The sequence below is a fragment of the Arvicola amphibius genome, chromosome 5 (genome assembly GCF_903992535.2).
Source record: "Arvicola amphibius chromosome 5, mArvAmp1.2, whole genome shotgun sequence".
Taxonomy (NCBI): domain Eukaryota; kingdom Metazoa; phylum Chordata; class Mammalia; order Rodentia; family Cricetidae; genus Arvicola; species Arvicola amphibius.
The window spans coordinates 50,036,103-50,058,486 of record NC_052051.1 but is presented as its reverse complement, the minus strand read 5'-3'; the positions used below and the strand labels follow the sequence as shown (position 1 = coordinate 50,058,486).

Sequence of the window (22,384 nt, the reverse complement as noted above, 5' to 3'; positions counted from 1 at the left end):
ACTAAGAGAGAAAGAGAGAGAGAGAGAGAGAGAGAGAGAGAGAGAGAGAGAGAGAGAGAGAGAGAGAGAGAGAAGAGGGTACAGTGTCGTGGTGGCAGGGAGCACATGACTAGAGGTAGATGAAATTGGTTGAAGGCCTCTCAAAAGAGACATTGGAGCCAAGATCCAAAGGCAGACAGGACTTGCCTAGCACTCGCAAACCCCCAAGTTCTAGCTCTTGCACTGCGTAAAGCTAGGCAAGGTAACACACGCCTATAATCCCACTCAGAAGGTGAAAGCAGGACGATCGGAAGTTTAAGGTTATCCTTAGCTACATGGTGAGTTCAAGACCATGCTTGTCTCAGAAAAGAGGCTACATACTCTATCTCAAAGTAACACTCCAGGCTCTTCAGCAGCAAGTGCATAAGGACACGGACATGGGGACAAACACACACGCGCACACACACGCACACACACACACACACACACACACACAGAGAGAGAGAGAGAGAGAGAGAGAGAGAGAACAACACCAATGCCTCGTTGAGTTTTATGAGTCATTTCTGCATAACCCAGGGATCTGGGAGTCTTGCTACCACAACCAAACAGCTTCTTTTCTGAGTACGTAAATATATAATAAGCTTTTTAGTTTGTGAATCTTTGAAGTGACTGAGCTTCAAATACTGCCTGTGAATTATTCCGCTTTTCTCAGTTGGGAGGATTATTTATTTCCAATTCAAATTTGCATAGCTTTCTTAGAGTCCACTGCAGAGATGGTGCACCACTGCTCTCTGACACTCATTACTGTATACACTAGAAATAACCATTGTTTTTATAGTTGCTACTCATCAGTTCTTAGGAAAATCCAGAAGTTATTTTTCCATACCTCGTTGGTTGACTGGATCTTTAGCTACATAGGCAACATAGTCTGTAGTATCCTAATAAAAAGAGAGACAATTGTATTTTAAATGAATGAATTGTAATCACTGCAAGATAAGACTTCCTTAGGGCCCAACACTGAGGCAAATTTAGTTATAACTTTCTCTAGGGCAGGGGTTGTCAACCTTCCTAATACTGTGACCCTTTAATACAGTTCCTCATGTTGTGGTGACTCCCCCAACCATAAAATTATTTTTGTTGTTACTTCATAACTGTAATTTTGCTGCTGTTATGAGCCATAATGTAAATATCGGTGTTTTCCAATGGTCTTAGGTGACCCCAAAAGAGGTGATGACCCACAGGTTGAGAACCACTGCTCTGTAGCAACCTCTGTAGAGCTTAACAATTACATCTGCATTTTCTGACCTTCATAGGGAGGGTGTGAAGACTGAAAAGTCAGAGACCGAGTATATGTAGCATTAATACAAGAGAACACAGCTAAGGATTCTTTAAAAGTATCTAGGAGCTACCTCCCTGAGCTGGGTTGGAATGTGCATGGAATTTGTACAAGAGCTAGCAGCAGCTGGGGTGTGGCATCAACATTGGCCTGTGTCCAGCAGGCTCATGTGCATCAGAAAATGAGTCGTCCAGAGACCTTTCTTTGATCGCTCACTTGCATGTGTATGATGCAAGCTATCTTACAGAATAATACAGCAAAAAATATAAACTATTTCATCAATAGATGGGGGAAATCGTATTAAAGCCAAGAACCTATGAATAACTTAAGTGCAAAAAGAGATGTGTTGCTGACTTTGGGAAATCAAGCAAAAAAGGTGCTTGGGAATCCCAGCTTTTATTGGAAACAGTAAGCTGATGAATGGCAAGATTTTAATAATTAAAGATGCTTTCGTTATCTTAATCCTCAGCGGGAAAAATACCTACAGTGCCATTTCGAAGTATAAAAATGGTCTCCAGAGGGAAGGTTCAGTCTACTGGCAGGAAGTAAAAGCCATGTTGGTAATGCCCTCCAGGATAGCCACTTAACAACCACAATGAATCACGCAGGAAGCAGATCTCAGGGTCAGCAGAACTGTCTTAAGTCATTTTTAAAAATAGCACACACCTAAGACGATGTCTTGGGCAAAGAGAAAGACGGGTTGAAGTAGCTTCTAAGTGAGTAGCAAGGGCCTATCTGTGCGCTTTGCTCGCTCTTCTCTCTGAACTCAGGGTCACTGCAGACTTGAGAAGCTCTGACACCGTTCCCCACCTGTTTCATCATCTTCCAAATGATCCCCAACTTTCTAATCGTTTTAAAATTCTATGACTCTAAATATCTGGGAGACACTGCAGAATAGTTAAATGGAAAGAACAAATGTCGGGAAATATCCTTAATTTTTCACAAATCTGTGCTGTGTTTCCAAAACAGAGGAAGCACAGTGGCTGTAGAGGGATTTACAAGAGCTGCTCAAACGACTAAGAAAAACAAAAGTTTTTCGAGAAAGAATAAAAGTGAAGGAAGCCCAGCACTCGGGAGGCAGAGGCAGGCGGATCTCCGTGAGTTCGAGGCCAGCCTGGGCTATAGACCTAGTTCCAGGACAGACTCCAAAACTACAGAGAAACCCTGTCTTGAAAAAAGAGAAAAAAGTGAAGGCAAGCAAACATCACAGGTTAGGAAGAATGATCCATATTTTTGAAAATTGGAGAAAAATGGTAGAAAAAGGATGACGATACGGACCACACAGGGACTTTTAACTCAGCTTGACCTTCCCTGTACCTGATGCTGGACCACACAGGAACTGTTAACTCAGCTTCACCTTCCCTGTACCTGATCCTGGACCACACAGAAACCGTTAACTCAGCTTCACCTTCCCTGTACCTGATGCTGGACCACACAGGGACTTTTAACTCAGCTTGACCTTCCCTGTACCTGATGCTGGACCACACAGGAACCATTAACTCAGCTTGACCTTCCCTGTACCTGATCCTGGACCACACAGAAACTGTTAACTCAGCTTCACCTTCCCTGTACCTGATGTTAAACCACACAAAAACCGTTAACTCAGCTTCACCTTCCCTGTACCTGATGCTGGACCACACAGGAACCATTAACTCAGCTTCACCTTCCCTGTTCCATTAGCTTTTTCACTGAAGGAGCTCAGAATGTCCAAAAGCAAATATGGATTGGAATTCTGAAGTCCTCTTTGTAACCATGTGCCCTGCAGGTACATAATCTCATTTGGTTCTTGCACCACTGAGGTGACAGAAATTATCCCTGTCTTGGAAAGGAAGACCCCAAACCTTAGAAAAGTTAGTACATCGAATCTACTTGACTCTAATGCTTAACACTAGCCAACACTGCCTTCCTGACAAGAGGGTAAAATTTTGCTGGCAGGGGGGTGTCCTGATGCCAATGCTTAGGATAGAGCCAGATCATCATTTAAAACCCAAGCCAGTAGATTTTTCAACTGCAGAGATATACAGATTTCCCCACAGGGGCTGTGGGTGGTTTGATTTAGGCAAGGTCAGTTCTTGAATATATTTAAAGCTTTGAAACTATTTGAAGACAGAATGGAAAGCCTTATAATTCTGAAGAACAATAACAAATCATGCTGGGTAAAAGGAAATGAAGATCTGTGTACCAGTCCTAACGTGACAGCAACCCTGGAACTTTGAACAGGGTGAATTCAGGGCAACCGCCAATCATTATTTTTTAACTACATCATAAATAGTAAGTCTCTTCAAAAAGTGCCTGAGTCCCTTCCTGATTAATATCTCTCTCTCTCTCTCTCTCTCTCTCTCTCTCTCTCTCTCTCTCTCTCTCTCTTTCTCTCTCTGTGTCTCTCTGTCTCTTTCTCTCACTCATATTTAACTTTTGGTTTCATAGTTGGGGACAAATTATGTCGCTGAATAAACCCTGGGCACATCATGAAACAAAAGTCAGCCTGCATGTCCTGTTTGCTAATGGATCAATGATTAGTTAATCATGTATGGAGCCTCTCTCTAAAGACTCTGGTCCAGAAATGAAGCAGTGAAGGATCAAGGAATGACACTGAAAGGAGAAACCCTGCACACGATGTGGGAAACAAGCACTACACAGTCTCTTAATAGAGAGGAGCTGGAAATTCTCCCTCCATAGCTGAGCAGGGACTCCACTGATTTTTGCAAATCGGAATGGTCATTATAGAATGGGTTTAGTGACCTTGGTTGGCAACAATGATGGTGAATGGGATTCCCATCATATTTTAAATCCAACTGGCAGTCTACTTAGAATGCTCTCGGGAATAATTCTAGGAGAGGAACGGCAATGCATATAGGACACACACACTCTCATGACTTTGATGTTAACAACAAAAAAAGATCAGCTGATAACTAATAGCAGAAGCCAGCAATCTTCACATACGCCTAAGCTTTTACAATTCAGACACAGGAAACATCTGCCCACAGGACTGCTTTTGGTTTTGTTCTGTTCAGTTTTCCACCTGATATATGTAGTCTTTAACAAATTTAACAAATCTCTGGGAAAGACACAAAACAGTTAATATTCTGCATATGGGAGTTCTTAGGAGTCACAAAAAGTACTTTTACGGATCGGTACTTACAGGGTCCCCTCCAGAGGCAAATGAAATCGATTGCATTTGATGCTTTGCAATAATCTGGAAAACAAAAAGAAATTAAACATGTATAATGCTCTAATGCATTTGTTCTGTCTCCACCTGCTTAGCGTCCCTTTAGAAACCGCTCTGCCTACAATTCTAAAATAAACCCTTTTGTTGTTGTTTTTGGCATAGGGGTTGAAGTCAAAGCTTTGTGTATCCAAAGCATTTGCTCTATCCTAAGCTATGTCTCCAAGTCCTGAATAATCAGTTAAGCCATGGATTCAAAGTGCCTTTGTCTCTGCCCCTCCCCAGCTAGATAGACTTATTATTGAGGTCTACCCATCCATTCAGTGAATACCAACCTTTCAATATAGCCAGTCAGTGTTTTATGGGAGAACTGAGGTAGGGAGTAGGAAAGAGAGCAGCTCTTGCTTCCACTAAGGACCATAGGGGCCTAAGGTTTCTAGGGGTCACCTTTTGCTGTCATGTGGGCAAAGCCTGCTAGAATATGAAATTTTCCTTCTGGAAAAACTGAGAGCTGAAAGTTAAGAATAGAAAAAAAATGATGGGAGGATGTGGTCCATCACTTTGACCAGTGCTTTTCCCCACTTCCCTTTATATTCTTTCCCTTTATATTTTTACTAAATTTATTTCTATTTATAGACCTATTATATTTACTTTTGTTTTAATCATTCACTACCATGTATTCAAGCACACTAATATTAAGAATTATAACATGGGAGCTGGAAAGGTGCTCATTGTTTAAGGACCCGGGTTCCTCTCCCAGCATCTACATGTTGGATCACAATCATGTGTAATTCTGGTCAGAGGATCTAGTGCCCTCTACTGGCCTCTTGGGGAACCAAACATGCACATAGTACACAAATGCACATAGAGGCAAAACACCCACACACATAAAAGTAAATCTAAAGACAGTATAAAAATTTAAAGATTTCTATTGTGAAGTATGACTAGCGAGATAGCTGCATTAATTCGCACAAAATGAGTTTTATTTGCGATACTAATTTGTTTGCTTGTGTTTGGAAGCTAACACAATACAATTCAGTACAATAACTGATTTGTAAAAGTAAATTGTTATACAGTTCTAAAGGTTCATCAAAATACCATCTATGCAACTACTAATGTATTCTGATACCAGAACTGTGTGGCAGAACCTGCTAAGGTTGTACATATAAGGCAGCCAAGAAAATCTGCTCCAAGATGGACATCAAACAAGAATTGAATAAATACATGCAACAAATTATATTATCAAGAAATAAATAACTATTTAAAATAGCCCTAAATTAGAAGCAATCCCAAACTCAACTGTTGTGATATTCAAATAGTAGAGTACTAAAAATGTAACAACGTGTTTGGGAGGTTAAAAAAAAAAGAGTCAAACACAAAGAATAAATTAAAGTATCATTTAATTTATGAAAAATGGCAAAGATTTTATTGAAATATTTGCTTAAAATTTGTTGAGTGGTTATTCATGAGGCACAAGGAAAGGGAAAAGTGTTTTCTGAGATCCACAAACCGTTCCTTTTCTTCCGGGTTGTAGGTAAACAAATATGTTCAGTTTGTGGTTATTAAACTACACACACACTACGTATGCACTTTTATGAATTAATATTTCAGTAAGAACAAAATCAACGCGCAGAGATCACATACCAATAATCACTCATCAGAAACTGCATTTAACGGGCAAAAAGGAAGATTTCATACAAGTATGTCCAAATATAAAAGCAGTTGAGAATCATGTAATACTTTAGGGAAAACGTCATTGAAGGGTTTAAAAAATGACCTTTGGCAGAGGAGAAGGCAAAAGTGACATAGCCGTCAGAGGATGAAGGGCAGTGCTGTGACTGCTGTCTTCTGGACATGGTGGGGCCACTGTGCCCGTGAATTCACAGTGTCTGTGGATAGCCTCACAATTCCTGTGTGAGATCGCCAGCCTAAATTCCAGCCTTGGTAGGAGCGCTCTCAAGGCCAGAGGCCTAACTGAGGAGCCATTAGCAGGTGATGACTTCTAGAAGAACCAGTCTTCTTTGGAAGGATGGTAACGGGTAGGTAGCCCATGCTCCAGTGAATGGCCTCCCACTCAAGCACATATGGGCAGCACTAAGTGGACTTAGTGGGTCATTAAAAAAAAACAAGAGAATATTAATTTTGGAGAGGATGTGATATGTTGTGAGGTTTGAGGGGAGTTGGTGGATGGAAATGGGAAAGTGAATAGGATCCTATAGCATTATATAAATGTATGAAATCCTCAAGAATAAAAATTTAAATCTACTTAAGTAGAAAGATACATATCACTTTATGGATATGAAGGCAATATTATAAAGATGTCAATAATTGTTCCCTAAACTAATTTACAAATACCATGAAATTCTACCAGTCATTAGTGTCACTTTTCAAGCTGTTTTTAAAATGTATATGGAAGAATAAATATAAAAAGACTAGGGCATTTTTTTTAAACAAGTGGACAAGGTTTACCTTGTCAAGTAGCAAGGCATATTACTGTAGTTGGAAAATCCATCTTAATAGCACAAAAAGAGAGATAGAAAACAAATTATTTGGTTACATACAAACTAATTTAAAAAGTTTTATATAAGATTCCTTAAGCATATAGACTCGAAGAATATATTTGTAAAATGAAAAACAATATATTGATACATTTTCAAAGAATTCCTACAAATCAGCAAAACAAACATATAGTAAGGCCTATAAATGTATTGAAAGAAAGCAAATGTTCCCTATACCTACTGAAAGATAATTGTCCTCCAATAAATTAAAGCTATAGAAAGATTATAAGGATATAAGTCAGGGCTGGAGAGCTGGCTTAGCAGTAAACACCATCGACTGCTCACACTAAGGACCAGAGTTTGAATCCCAGCACTCATAGGGCAGTGCACAGCTGTGACCTCATTTCCAGGAGATCAGCTCCTTCTTCTGGTCTCTGCAGGCCATGCACACTCGTGGCACATGGACATTACATGCAAGTAAAACATCCATACACATAAAAGATAACACATTGATAAAAACTGAAATTTAATTTTATTAATTCAATAAAACAACTGGTGGCAAGGGTGTGAATATTCTCAAACACTGCAGCTTAAGTTTGTAGAGCAAGTGCAAGAGCACACACACACACACACACACACAATTTGTCCTAGATTAGGGTCAACTTCAGTATAGTTAGAAGAAAAAAAAATGGAAAGTTGAATTTTCACACAACTCAGTCCGGCTGGCTAGGTGGCTTTGAAATGATGAGCGGTAGTGGTTACTGGGGATGCTGTTGAGGCAGAGAGAAGGATGACTGACAGGGGATGCTGGGGAGGCAGGGAGAAGGATGGATGACTGACAGAGGATGCTGTTGAGGCAGGGAGGAGGATGACTGACAGGATGCTGGGAAGGCAGGGAGATGGGGGAGAGGCGGCTGTCTGTCTCAGAACCGGGTGCTTTCCGGCTTGCAGCGACGTGGGAAGTGCGGAAAAGCAAGCTCTGATCAAGGAACTTCGAGCGGGTCTGCAGGCGGAAGGTCCAGACCCAGCAGCGACCTCCGGAGCCCACCCAGACCCTGGGGGTATCGGAGAAGGGGTTGGGGGTCTGGGGGCAGAAAAATAGAGCTCGTGCACGCGCACCACGCCCACCGGACGCCAGGCCACCGACTCCCTGCGCACGCGCGCGGTGCTGGCACGCGCACCACGCCCGCCTACTCGTTTGCGCGCGTGCCCCGTGCCCCGCACTCGCGTCACGCATGCCCACTCGCCTGCGCACGCACTCCCGCTCGCGCACCAGGCCGGCCCCGTCCTCTGCGCACGCGTGCCACGCCTGCTCGCGCGCTCGCGTGCCGCGCCCGCCCACTTGCCTGCGCACGCGCGCCACGCCCGTTCGCGCGTCCGTCTCCGTGGAAGCTTTTTTTGCCTGGCTGCGTTAAGTAGCATCCACCATGGCGGAGATGGCAGAGCTTTGCGAGCTGTACGAAGAAAGCAACGAGCTGCAAATGGACGTGCTGCCCGGCGAGGGCGACATGGAGGTAGGCCGCGGGGCCCGCGGGCCGGCCGCGGAGGAGGGCCCCATGGAGGAGGAGGCCGCGCCGTCCGCCCGCGCCCAGCGCGGCCTGTTCCCCGAGGCTGGCGCAGACCTGGAGGGCGACGAGTTTGATGACTGGGAGGACGACTACGACTTCCCGGAAGAGGAGCGCTGGAGCGGCGCGATGCACAGGGTGTCTGCCGCGCTGGAGGAAGCCAACAAGGTGTTCCTGAGAACGGCGCGAGCCGGCGATGCCCTGGATGGCGGCTTTCAGGCGCGGTGCGAGAAGAGCCCTTTCGACCAGCTAGCTTTTATCGAAGAGCTGTTTTCGCTGATGGTTGTCAATCGACTGACCGAAGAGCTCGGCTGTGATGAGATCATTGATCGAGAGTAAATGCTGACGAAAGAGGAGGAAACTACCTGAGAGGGAGAGATTCAACATTCTGCTATTTTTGGGTTCATTCCAAATAGTTTTGTGCACACACAAAAAAATAACGGTTTTTGTTTCTCGGAGTAGAAGACAAGACAGTGAGTGACCGTGCAGTTGTGGAAAAGGAGAATCAAGGAAGAAGGGGCTCAGCACAAAGCTCTGGCTCAGACTGTTGAACGAGATGATTTTCCTTGCGTCGGAGAACTTTCTCGTGTTAAGCTTGTAAAGATGGTTTTGCAAGAGAAAATCGTGACTGCCAATACAAGAATCCAATGAAAGAATAAGGGAAAAAAATACATCCACAAGATAACTTTGATTCGAACTGAAAGCCTGTTGAGAAAATTTTCCAGATTCTGTTTTGTGGTTTATGTAAATCAGTTATCAAAAGCTGAATTTGAGATTTAAGATTGAGTATTCAACCCCAAAGGATAAGCAAAGTAATTATGCGTGTATAAGTGTAGACGTGTTATCATGTGTACTATTATCTTAAAATGTGTTACAGAAGCTACTGGAATTTTGACTGCACTTGTATCTTCATGATTTATAAAGCTACTGTGATCTGTAATTTGGAAAAAATCCATTGTGATGATTTTTAAAGTTAAAAAAACAACCAAGATGTCTTTTTAAAGTTTTAAGTTCATCCATTAAAATGTGTGGGAAAGCCCAAAGAAAAACTTTCTAATACCCTTTTATACTAGGGACATTTTGCTTGCTGTTTTTTTACCTTGACAGATGGTAAGACTATAGTTGAACTTCATACTGTAAGAACTGTTTGTGAAAATTGTCAAGAACAAGGAAATTCTACCTGTATCTATAAAAGATTTTATGAGCTATTATGTTGTCAAACTTTGAAGGTTTTCAATCTGCTCAGAAGTCCACCTGGGTACCTATACTTATATTCTCTTCTCTCTCCCTCTCTTTCTCTCCCTCCTTCTAATTATGCTTGTTAGTCCTTATGCACCAGCATTGGAGACAATAAATTTTCCTGTTATGTGTATTTTTGTTTTGTCTAATAACTTTGCATACATAACTTTATATAAAATTCCTTTACATTGCATGCATCTTAAGATTTAAACAGCTAGTGCTTACAGTGTAAACGAACCATTTTCAATTACCTGACAAATGGATTCTGAGAAGGTTAAGATTAAGTAAACTGAAGAATTTTCTGAAAGAATTGACCAGCCAGCGGAAACCGCTCTGTGCTTTGGGTTATTTGGAGAAGATGCTGAAGTTCCTTGAGTGGTAATTGCATCCAAGGTCTTGCCAAGAAAAATGAATATATTAGCACATCTAAAGAAGTCCTGAGTGTTCCTGTGTCGTGATGGCAATTAAGACAGTAGGTTAACTAAGGGTTTCGTGAGGTTTTTTTTTTTTTTTATTTGTTTTACATTCATTTTGTTTGGGAGGTTGGGCTGATGAGATGGCTCAGTGGGCAAAGGCACTTTCTGCCCTACAGCCAAGCCCGATGCCCCGAGTTTGAGCTCAGGAGCCCATTTGGTGGAGGGAGGGGAATAACTGCCCCAAGGGTTGTAGTTAGTCCTGAGGTTCTAGTCCGCCCTCCTGCTCCTGCATAGCACCTATTCGTGATTCTGCCCCAGTTGCATGTGGTTGCAATAGGTGCTGAAATACATGGAAGGGGGAAGCTACCTGACATGGGACTCTGTTTAACTGACATTTGGGAGGTTGCCACTCATGTTAGGATATGACCTGTAGTGCAGCTATAAACACTGAGTAACCCCCAGCTGTCTTTACTCACCCAGTAAATTCACTGACTGACTAGTTGACCTTGGGGGAATCATCGATTTGATTTATTGGTGTCTATTTGGGATAAATTGCTCACACCTCCCCTGGAAAAGTAATGACAGTGTCCACAAAGTTGAATGTAAGTTTGGGGACCAAAGTATATCTTGAAAGTTAGGAGGAGCCATGCACTTGGTATTTGTGTGTATGTGGGGAGGGTGCCTGCCGTAGCAAGCAGAGGTCAAAGGATAGCCTTAAGGAGTTGGTTCTCTCTTCCCACCATGCGTACCTGGGAATCAAACAGGTAATCAGGCTTGGTAGCCTATCTCACCAGCCCGTATTCTCTTAAATTTCATTTTCAATAGTTAACTAGTCATTTGCTCGTGCTATATCCATGAGGACTCCTCCACTAACTTCATCCCCTGAACATTTTAACTGTTCTTTTCATGGTATATATGAAACAAATCTCAAAATCTAAAACTTGCATGATTCCAGAGGCCCCTGCCCATGACTGCAAGCAGTCACAATGGGTAGAGGAGTCTCTAAACAGCCTAGCTAGGCTAGTTGTGCAGAGAGCCCCAGAGATGCAACTTTTGTGAGTCCTCATCCATGCAGGATAGGTCTTTATTTTTTCCCTGAGCCTTTGAGGTCATCCATGCACTTTTAAGTAACCCCTCACCCATCTGCTATAAATAGGCCCGATAAACTCACTGCTCGCTGAGCTAGGTTTGGGTGGAACTGATGGGTCTGCCACCGGAGCCTTACCTGGTGCAAACAGGTGTTTGTTGACATCTCCCCAGCAAAAGTCATACAACACACCTCTAACTGCTACGGCTAAAGAAGAATAGTGGAGAGAAGAGACAGGCTGGGCAGCCTCACACCATGTGCACCACAACCCCATTGTTGACACCTCCCAATTCTCTTTAGTCTCCCCTTGGAAAGGGTCATTCAAAAACAATTAGCCAGAGGTGGTGGCATACACCTTTAATCCCCACGCTCAGAAGGGAGAGACAGGATCGCTGAGTTCAAGGCTAGCCTGGTCTACATAGCAAATTCCAGGACTACCATAGAGAGACTGTCTCAAAAGCAAACAAAAACTGATGGTTAGATTCTGCACATGAGGCTGTCACCAGGCTATCTCCAGCTTTGCCTTTTAAAAACGGTAAGTAATTGGTGTAGTACAATGAATGAGACATCAACCCTAAACACAACGAGTCCCTGTGGTACCATATGCAAGTAAAACCAGAACTGCAGTTTTCACATGCAAATACCCTGAGGTCAGAATGGATGAATGGATGAAATTTCACTTGGGTTGCATCTTCCGCCTTTGCCCCTCCAAACTATGCAGCACTGTGCTCACTATGGCATCACCTACACTTGGATATATAAGCAACACCCACCAACCATGACTATTGCATTGTTTCATAGTTAACAGTGTCCTCTGAGCTATTTCAAACTACTAAGTGAGCTGTACATTTCATCATTAGAAAAAAGCAACAACGAAGTTGTTGACGGCTTTGTATATTATGCTTTTGGCTTCTTGAGTGCTAGGAATGTACCTGAAAAAAGGGCCTTGCAGAAAGAACGAGTAAACAATATCGGGCACCACATTGCCAGCATTGTGCTAAGTGATTTGCATTCGTTACCTCACTTAATGACCTTATAACAGCATTCAAATGAGGCAAGGAGCCTTGTAAATAGGTACTGTGACCCAGAGGTCACCAATGAGCCATCCATTTGGTAAACAGTACTCCCCATAGGAACAGCCCAGTTACTGTATATTACGCAAAGAGCAACATCAGGCTCCAAAATGTTTAATAAATAACCTGGCTTGAGCAGCTTTCACTGTAGTTCCCGTGCATGTTTAGCCCAGTGTCTGTGCCTCTTTTACATGTGTTGCAGTAGAGTGGTTCTCTAGTGAGTAAGCTTTGCAGGAAAACCCAGGCAGACCTTAGCATTACAGATCATGAAAGGAAAATCATGTCCACGCTGTTACATCTTACCATTCAACTAAAAGGCCTGGACGGTAACACTTCGTGCACACATTACAGTTAGCTGCTTTTGTTGGGGGCTCTTCTCTGAGCCAAACTGCCTTCATCTTCAAGAATCCAGTGGACCCATTTGCGAAAGATCAGTCAACAAAACTTGACATTCCCTCGCAAGAAAGAAGGGCAGGGAGGGTCACGGGACCCTCAGTAGAGCATCCAGAGTATCCAGCGACTCCTCCCAGCTAGTTGAATGCAATTCTGCCCTGATTGCACGTGTTCTCGGAGAGGGGCTAGGACTCCATAAGGTGAGAAGGACTTAGGTCCGGGCTCTATCCACACAGCCATAGGAGAGTCACCATCCATACTGGGTGCAGACTTCTCAGTGTGACTGTTTCAAGGCTATCCATGCTCCTGCCTATAACCCTTCACCTATGCTTTGTAAGTGAGCCAACTTCCTTAGTTCCCAGGGGTAAACTTTGGGGAACTGTACAATTTGTCAGTGGGACCTTATGAGGAGAGGCGGTAAGTGTTGTCTAGTCCCCCATGCCTGGAGAAAATTCTATAGCACATTAACCCCATGCAAACCCCAACAGCACCTTTGCTCTTTGTCCTTCATCTGACCTCAGTTCAATAACCACATCAGGAATATTAACTGGCAAACAATATTAGCTATGTCCTTTATCTTTGGTTCCTTATACAGAACCAGTGAGGTGCAATAAGTGGTTTTGTAGACAAACTCCACAGCAATAGTAACACGGTTAGGAACTCTAATTGCTGAGTGCAAAAATCTTGGGCAATTTTTCTCTTTGTGGCTTCTCAAATCGTAAGCACACTCTGACACCTTATTCTCTTACTAACCACAGACTTCCAGGAAAAAAAAATATGCCAAATTATAATCATTGGCTACCTTACCTGTTGGTTGTCAAGGTTCATCAGTACGAGGCTGCATGTCGACACGGTCAGTTTTATATTCATTCCTGAAAACTGAAGATTGCTTTTGCCAAGAACCGTTGACAGGGACTTAACGGGAGCCTTTAAAAATAGCAAAGCATCTCTGTAAGTTATGAATGTGTACTACCTCCTCTCTGTTTCATTGTCTCTAAACCAAGCGGGCCGGAATGGTTGTGCGGTAGGACTTCACCAAAGCCCCGGCTCTTCGCGGGACACGTGGGTATCAGAGTGTGTGTGTCAGATGAGCAGTGCCAGGGCATGCTGCCTGAGACATCTTGGCACAGATCAGAGACGATGTCATGCTATGGACATCGCAGTACTTCACCGCACTTCCAGTCTCTGCTCTTAGGAAAAATAGTGGTTTGTCTACAGCAGAGAAGAAGACACATTATTTTCCAGCTATCGTTCCTTAGCATATGGGTATCAAATTATTTTATCTTTGTGTTGCATTATATTCCAATGCTGGATTATTAAGGAAAAGTTGTTGTTTGAATCATTCACTTGAGTTTCATAAAATACCAGTAAGGGAATTTTGGCTTGAGATTGGGTCAAAATTTCAAGGAATTTCTGAAATGGTCCTAGACACACTTCTGCCACTCAGGGCTACATATTTGTATGAAGTGTCATCTCAGTCACTTCCGTCACAAAATAGAATGTCCATTAAATCTGAAGATTGTATAAGATGTTCTCTAGTCTGCATTATCAAATATGCTGCCAAAATTGAACTCTTTATATGGAGACTGATAAGCATATCCTCATTAGTATGCAAATGGGCTTTCACCATTAGTAAGTTTTCAGAAATCATGTATGCTAGACAATTTTTATTTTTAATTATTATTATCAGTTTATGTGTACCAAAGTGTGTTTATGAATGTTGGCATGTGCATGTCACAGCACATATGTGAAGGTAAAAGAAAGACTTTCAGGAGTTGGTTATATCCCTCCACCTCTATAGCTGAGGTCGTGGAAACTCTCACACTGGGGATCTCCCCAGCTGTCTAGCTCAGCCAAGGTCCCAGCTTCCACCCTCAGAACACATGCATTCACACACACACACACAGAGAGAGAGAGAGAGAGAGAGAGAGAGAGAGAGGAGGAGGAGGAGGAAGAGGAGGAGGAGGAGGATGTGCGTGACTGTAGTCTCTATAGTGGAGGGCAGAGACAGATTCCCTGAGCTCAGTGGCCAGCTAGCTTAGCCTACTTGGCAAGTCCAAGGCCAGTAAAAGACCCTGTCTCCAAAACAAGAAAACAAACAAATAAACAAATAAATAATGCAGGTGGAGGGACACGAGCTGCCACAACCACAAGCATATGTGTACACACATCCACACCCACATTCAAACATGCACACACATACATAAAATTCTCAGACAAAAAAGGGACCACAAAAAAAAATTAAAGACGTCCAGGAATACAATGACCACTTTTATACCATTTTGCCATAGTTAAGGTGACATAAAACAAAAAGCTCATGGAAATATTCACCTTTCGCTTTTTAACAGCTCCATGGACCCCAGGGACAGCATCACACAGGCGGCTTATTGCTTCCCTAAAGACAGAAACCGTAGAAAGTCTTAGTATCCCACCTGTGGTCTGGAAGTCATCGAGACCAGCATTCAAGAGAGCGTTCAGAAAGGACAGCGGGGTAGCTGACATATGATTTTAGCTCAGTCCCACATATAAGGCACTGCACTTAGTTTTTCTGCAGCTCAAACCCAGGAAATCTTAGCAGCGCTCTAATACTGAAAAATTGTCTTCCTAAGAGTTCTATGATTCGCTTTATTGGTCTTTCCCCTCCCTTTGGATTTTCAGGTTTAGTTTACGGTGATGCTGATTTTTAACAAGCAAGGGCAAACCGTTTTTTTGGAATAAATCACAATTCTACCCTGAGCAAAATCCTCACCATGGTGAATAAAGGTCGTAATATTTCACCACAAAACACAATTAAATATGAATGAATCTGACAGTAGAGGAAGTTTATGAGGGATAAGGAAAGCATTGAACTTCAAGGTGGTCTCAAATGGAGTCATATTGACTCAGCTATTGCTGCAAGCCATTGAACTCTCATGTAATTTCACAGAGCAAAAAAAAAAAAAAAATCAATTTCAAGTTTTCTTCTTTGCTTGTTTTCTGACCTTACTGTATACTGTACTTCCTGAGTTCTCTCCTTTGCTTATTTTCTGACCTTACTGTATACTGCACTTCCTGAGGAACAGGCAGCACTATTAATAAATAAGAGTTGCTGGTTAACAGAGGTAGCTAAGGAGCAGACACCACCTCCCCAGAAGGGGTTATAATGAGAAGCTTCTGGTCCAGGGTTGAGCATTCGTTCATAACCAACCAGGCTTCCCTCTATAAGTGGACCACCCAGCTTGTTCACAATGCAAAGGGAAAAGATCGTTGTTAAAATTAACAAATTGCATCTGTACATACACATAATACTGTATTGTAGCTTTTTAATATAGTTTATGATGATCCAAAGGGAGGAGCCATCAGAGCAAAAGCTGGCAGACATGCTTCTGAAAAGTCAGTTAGTACAGGTTGGAGCTCCGTGTTCTAACTTACATTGCAGAAGTGAGCAGAATTTCCAAAGTTTCTGGGCATCATTTCTACATAAAATGTTTTGGCTCAGAATCTCTGGTTTTCTCTGAATAAATGAAACTTTCTCCCGAGGTCTCCTTTCACGTGACTGCCTGTGGAACTCAGCAGGGGAAAGGACTGCTCTTTGGGTCAGTATTCTCTTGGGAGGCCATATTTAATGTTCCTCTGATAGTCCAAGCTTTGTTTTCTGGAACTGACTGAAGGATGATGCAGATGTTTAGGCTTTCTTGCTTGGTTGTATGTTTGATATTTTAGTCACCTAAATGATTATTTGAATTGATGAGATGCTTACAATTGATCCCCGATGACCTCTGGGATCACCAAAATAACTCACCTAGCTTCCTTGCTGTATTGATAGAATTCAATAGAGTATTTTAAGAATTGGAAGACTGTCCGCTTCCTGGCAGCCATTGGGAATGCCAGGCAAGCAGTTTGGAAAAAAATAGTAGGAACGGTGGTGGACGCTGCCACCTACAATCATTGCTAATTAGTGGTAGAAGTCACCTCTTTTTTATACAGTACCTTGTGGTTCTGCAAAGTGTTTTCCCAAACAGTCTGGTTCTTGTACATCAGCTGTCCGTATCTTCTAATGAAATTAGCATTGTGACTCTGACTTAAAGAGAATAGTCCCTCTCAGAAGGTGAACCATCCTGGAAGAGTGGGGGTTGGGATCACGGACACAGAAGTATGAGCAAGGACAAGAAGGCATCTAGTACTGGATGACGGGAGCTCAAGTCTGTGACAGTGTTAGGGCCTGGTGTGGGAAGCTGAGGGACAGATTAGCAGTTAAAGGCCAGAGGGCTAATGCTTGAGACAATATATAGACAAGTGAGCACAACTGTGTACCAATACAACTTTATTTTTAGGAATAAGGGCCAACCAGATCTGGCTGATGGGCCATAGTGTGCCATCCCCTGAATTAAACCACTTACACAACAATAGAAAAGTTCAGTCTTGAAAAACAAAGCCGGCTATGGTAGGTTCACATCCTAGCACTCAGGAGACTGAGGCGGAAAAGAAGGGCTTCAGTTTCTAGGCCAGCCTGAGCTACAGAGCAAGACACTGTCTCAAATAACAACAACAAAAAAAAAATGGGAAAAGGTTAATATGCATCATACTTTTAAAACTGAAAATTTAAAAAAACTACAAGATATCTCATGCTCACTTAAATTAGGAAAAAAAAGAAAAAAATACAAAATAGGTTTTTAGAAAAAATGAAAAATTCTAGTTCAAATGTATTTATCCATGGTTGGGGACCTATCAATTATTCTAAGGAGTAATTTGGTAAAATCTGGCAAATACTGGGCCTGTGAGGTTATTCCATTAATAAAGGTATTTACTCCCAAGCCTTGAGGCTGAATTTGTCACCTGGGGCCCACATGGTAGAAGTAGAGAACTGACCCCTACCAGTTGTCCTCTGACCTCCACAAGTGCACCGTGACATGCATGCCCCCCCATACACAATCAATCAATCAATCAATGGAAGTGTAAAACATTTTAGAATAACAAATATCAGAGTTTGATGGGCAAGAATGTGAGCTGAAATGCTTGAATACTGTGTATGTAACAGAAATTTTTTTTAATTTTAGAGTAAAAATACTGACCCACAACCAAGGGATAGATAAAATGCAAAAGCTAAGCGCTGTGATTTGGAATGTCAGGTATTCAGACTCCGGGAGTCCTGGGGGAGAGTCATATGAAGCAGAGGGGAAGGGGTCGATGTTCGAACGTGACGTGCTGGCTACACTCATCCTGTACAAACAACACTACAGAAAGTGCTGTGGGGTCATGCTGTTGTGCTTCCAGCCTGTGGGCCCAGCACTTGGTCCCTGAAAGAGGTTGGGAATTCACAGCCAGCCTGGGCTACATAGCAACATGGTCTCCAAAAAGCAAACAAGCGTATAAACACTAACTTGGATTATTTACGGCATTTGTGACTTACTGCTTAGTATTTCTCTTTCTTTTAAGTGTTTATTACTGATTTTAATTTTTATGGGTATGTGTGTGCCTGAGTGTGTGTGTGTATACCATATATGTGCAGAAATCCACAGAGCTAAGAAGCAAGAAGACATCAGATTTTCTGGAACTGGAGTTTCAGGCAGTTGTGAGCCACCGGTGCTGGGAATTAAATCATGATCTTTTGAAAAAGCAGTAAGTGTTTTTCACCATCTCTCTAGTTCTGGATTATTTCTTGTTTCTGACTCTATTGTAGTTAGATATAAGCAATATAAATAATGTTTTATTTCTATTTGAAGTTGATTAGATAAACAATCATTTGGGGACTTTTTTTTTTTTTTTTTTTTAGACTTTTTTGAGACAGAGTTTCTCTGTGAAACAGTCCTGGTTGTACTGGAACTGGCTTTATAGACCAGACTCAAACTCACTGAGATCTATCCTCCTGCCTCTGGCTCCAAGGTGCTGGAATTAAAGGTGTGTGCCACCACCGCCTAGCAGATAAACAATCTTTTAAAACTACTTTTGGTGGTTGTTATTTGTTTTGTTTGGCTTCTGTTGTTTTTTGAGACAAGATTTCATTGTATAGCTCAGGCTAGCCCTGAATTCCTGGCTCTCCAGCTTGCCAGAACTAACAAACTGACTCCCCTGGCCAGGGTTGCTTTGTTGCTCACTCTCTGGTCTGGCCTCTGTGTACTTCATTCCAAGGCAAGCATTTGACTCCATTTTGTAAAGAGGAATCTAAACTTGAACAAATCCAAGTTTAACTGTCTTCTAATAAGGCAGCAAATGATGCCAGAGACAGGGAGAAAATCCAGACCCACACTGGGCAGGGAAGAAGGGGAAGGAGCCTTTAGCTCTGGGACTAGAGCAATGTGTGCTGTTCCTTGCTTACAAACCCGGCACCGGAGAGCTGGGTCTGCACTCTGGACAACCCTTCACAGCAGCGAGGCCACCATCAGCTGCTAAGGGATAAAAAGCTGCAGATGTCTACCTGGTACAGGCTTGGCTAGTTGACTTGCTTCCTCCCAGCCCTGGCAAGTAGGCTCGCACAGGGTACGCTCATACAACTTAGGCCAAGTGAGCTTCCTGTGTCTTCTTAGAGTGTGAAGATCTCTGACTATAGCTGTCCTCAAACGAATGAAGAGAGCCTGTACCTTTGTGCCTGTGAACTTGCTTTAGAAAAATACTTATTTGTGGATGCGTGTGATGGCACACACCTACAGTTTCAGCACTCATGGGGCAGAGACAGGAGAAGTGCTGAAAGTTCAAGGCCAGCTGGGCTATGGACTGTCTCTCTCTCTCTCTCTCTCTCTCTCTCTCTCTCTCTCTCTCTCTCACACACACACACACACACACACACACACACACACATGGATTTGAGACTCCAAAATCAACCATGGGCTGTCTCTCCCAAATGAAGACCTATTGTACAAACTTTATTTAAATTTAAAAGACCAGTGCCCCACCCTGGCCTCCCAGAAAACATTCAAGAAATTGCTTCCAAATAACCTTTCACATTTCTGCTTTCTTTGCTTGCTATGTGTGCTAACTAACCCAGAATCCCAGTCATGGGAGACAAAGGCGTCTACATTTGCTGCATTTTGTTGCTTTTTTTTCCCTTCCCCACAAAGATCTTTTCTGTCCCTGAGATAGAGACCAAGAAATTCACTGTACATTGCCAAGGATGAGTGTGACTCTCGGTGACTTTGGGAGCCTCAGCCACACCCCAAGCCCAAGGCACTGACTAGAAAGGTAGGGGTGACTGGAAAGGACGTCTTCCAGGGCCCAGAGTATCAGGCTGTCTTCTGCCTGTCTGCCCACCCACCCGGCTTCCCCGCCCCCTACCCCTGCACAGGCCTTTAGGAGCTGGGGGCTGGGGGGTAAGGGGGTGCAGAGAGGGAGCCTGCCTCTGAGCACAGCACCAACAGTGGCCACTTTGTTTATTGATTCTCCACGTGAGAGGGAAAGGGAGCGTGGGCTGATGTAAGGGAGTGAGAATGTGGCTGAAGCTTTACTGTTGAGACTGCAAAACCCCGCCCACGCCAGAAGACAGAAAAAGAAATTTTGCCTATCTCCACGAATCCCAAACTAATCATCCAAACAAAACCACCTTTCTTTCCGGACTCTGCCCACTGCAGGACTTACGTTAGATTTTGTTTTTTCCCTGTATCTTTGTCTCTTAAACCGCTGTCCTCCTCTGGAAGCCATGTTGCCTTGCAGTTGGAGAGCCGACCTCCCTCCCCCACCTCCCGCCCCCTTCAAGTTTGGAAGACAGTAGCCCTGTCCGGGACACTGCAGCCAGTCTCTTGGGGAAGGCGCCACAGAGCAAACTCTCTGCCAAGTGAAATTGTTTTCTGGCTTTCCTGTTTCCTGAAGAGTTAAGTCTGGGGGCGGGGGCAGGGGGAACCCCAGGTAAAGGACCCAGTGGGATTCGTTTAAGGTTCTTTACCGCCCCCAGCAGAGAGCGATTATGCCTGCCCCCACCTCGGTTTTATCTAGACAAACATAAGACTCAACTTTCAACCATAGCGAGAGCCTTTCCAGATTGTTGTCAAAAAAAGCCAAATAAACAATGCTTCTGTACTTTCCAGGTGAATTCCCTGACTTACCATCTCCACAGGAACCCTGAAACAAGGACTGGCTCCCCTACAGCCTGGGACTGCCTTCAGGCAATGACCAGGCACACTCCACATCCCTGCCTCCTTAGATTGCTGGGACCATCCTGGGGAAACGTGAAATCTTTTCCTACGGAACCTCGAGACTTGGTGACCTGTGTGTTCAGTTCTGTTCAGCTTGAGACATGAAAGCCGGGCTGTGAAAGCCTGCAGACAGGACGCTGGAGAACGGAGCCCGCCTTCATGGCAGGGAGAACACAATGAATGCAGTCAGGGCCCACAGACAGCGGAACAGTGGAAGGCTTCACACTGCCTTTGTGCCCTTATCAAGGGGGCATCGCCAGCACCCGAGGAAGGTACACCCAGAGCTTCAAATATATCCTTTCGCTTTAGAAGCTGGCCTCTCGGGACCCAGAGCAGTATAAAGCCTTTCAGTGGGCCCAGCATTCACCCTCGCACCGACTTATCGCCCCACTCTGCCCGCTTGAATTATGCTTAACATCTGACTCCGAAGTGCATTTGCAACCTAACCCAGCTCGCTGTACATGGGCTGCTGTCTACCCTGGCCTTCTCTTTTGGCTCGGATGCAAATGCAGACCCATGAATCACACTAGAACCCGGTGGAAAACCATTCTCTCGTGAGTATCGCATTTCCCCAAGTCTCTCAAACTAACAGACGGGATTGATGTCTGGCAGCCCTTCGCCGTGATTTCTTGTAAGGGATTCATATGGTTCAATATTCGAACACCTACAGCCACAAACTGATGGCTCACGGGGTTTGTCAATGATTAAACCTTGTAAAATGGCAATAAAGAAGTAGGGCTGGTTCAAACAACAACAACAAAATATTTGTCAGTTCAAAACAGTTTTCTTTTACTTCGGGATATGCTGGGCTTCCTTTAAAAAAACTCTGCTTTACATAAAATATGTAAAATATTATGAATCTTTGTTTGGAGTTAAAGGCTTTACTGATCTGCTGTGTGATTGTCCCCTGAGCTCCAGGTGTGTCAGGATTAGAGTGCTGGCCATGCATGTAGGAGGGACTGGTTTGATCCTTAGCTCTGCAGAAAGGGAGGGAGACTAGAGCTTATTTTGAAAGGGCAAGGTCAGCTAATTCATAAGCCTCTTTATTTACCCCAATTCATTTAAACAAAGAGTACGTGTTTCTAAAATTTAGGCCTATCTTGAAAGAAGGAAGATTTAGCCCCGTTTAATCCTGCTATGGACAGTTTGCCATGGAGATATTTAGAGACAGCAACTGATGGAACAAATGGGTATAGCTTCTGTTAAGCCTTTCCTTTTAAAGAGTGAGCCCTCCCAAAGCAAGCTTGGCATAGCTGCCGTAGACATTGTATGGGATCCTCCGTCGTTTCTACATGTACATATGTAATCCTGAGTGGAGTCGTTAACTGCCCACAGTGTTAAATAGTGGGAGAGCAACCCTGACCGGCACATCTGCCAAGAATTCATAAATCATCATTTAGGTAAGCGTGACTGAACTGAGAGGGTCTTAGCCCACTAGGAGCTTGTTCAAGCATAGATGTTCAGAGCTATTCCTAGAGATACTAACTTTGCACATCTGAGCTGAGACCTAGCAACCTGCAGCTTAACCAG

The 22,384-nt window shown here is 43.4% G+C and overlaps 2 protein-coding genes across 3 annotated transcripts in view; one reads left to right on the top strand and one right to left on the bottom strand.

Annotated features, from left to right (window-relative positions):
• Positions 1–22,384, bottom strand: part of Shc4 (SHC adaptor protein 4) — a 94,517-nt gene that overhangs the window by 34,480 nt on the left and 37,653 nt on the right. For both annotated transcript variants that reach the window (XM_038331881.1, XM_038331880.1), the window contains exons 3-6: positions 15,084–15,147; positions 13,560–13,679; positions 4,458–4,511; positions 866–917 (exon numbers count right to left, since the gene is read on the bottom strand). In XM_038331881.1, coding sequence (XP_038187809.1) covers positions 866–917; positions 4,458–4,511; positions 13,560–13,679; positions 15,084–15,147 — 290 coding nt within the window. The remainder of the gene's footprint in view (positions 1–865; positions 918–4,457; positions 4,512–13,559; positions 13,680–15,083; positions 15,148–22,384) is intronic.
• Eid1 (EP300 interacting inhibitor of differentiation 1) lies at positions 8,304–9,916 on the top strand. Its single transcript, XM_038331882.1, has one exon. The coding sequence runs from the start codon at positions 8,407–8,409 to the stop codon at positions 8,881–8,883; it is 477 nt and encodes a 158-aa protein (XP_038187810.1). The 5' UTR covers positions 8,304–8,406; the 3' UTR covers positions 8,884–9,916.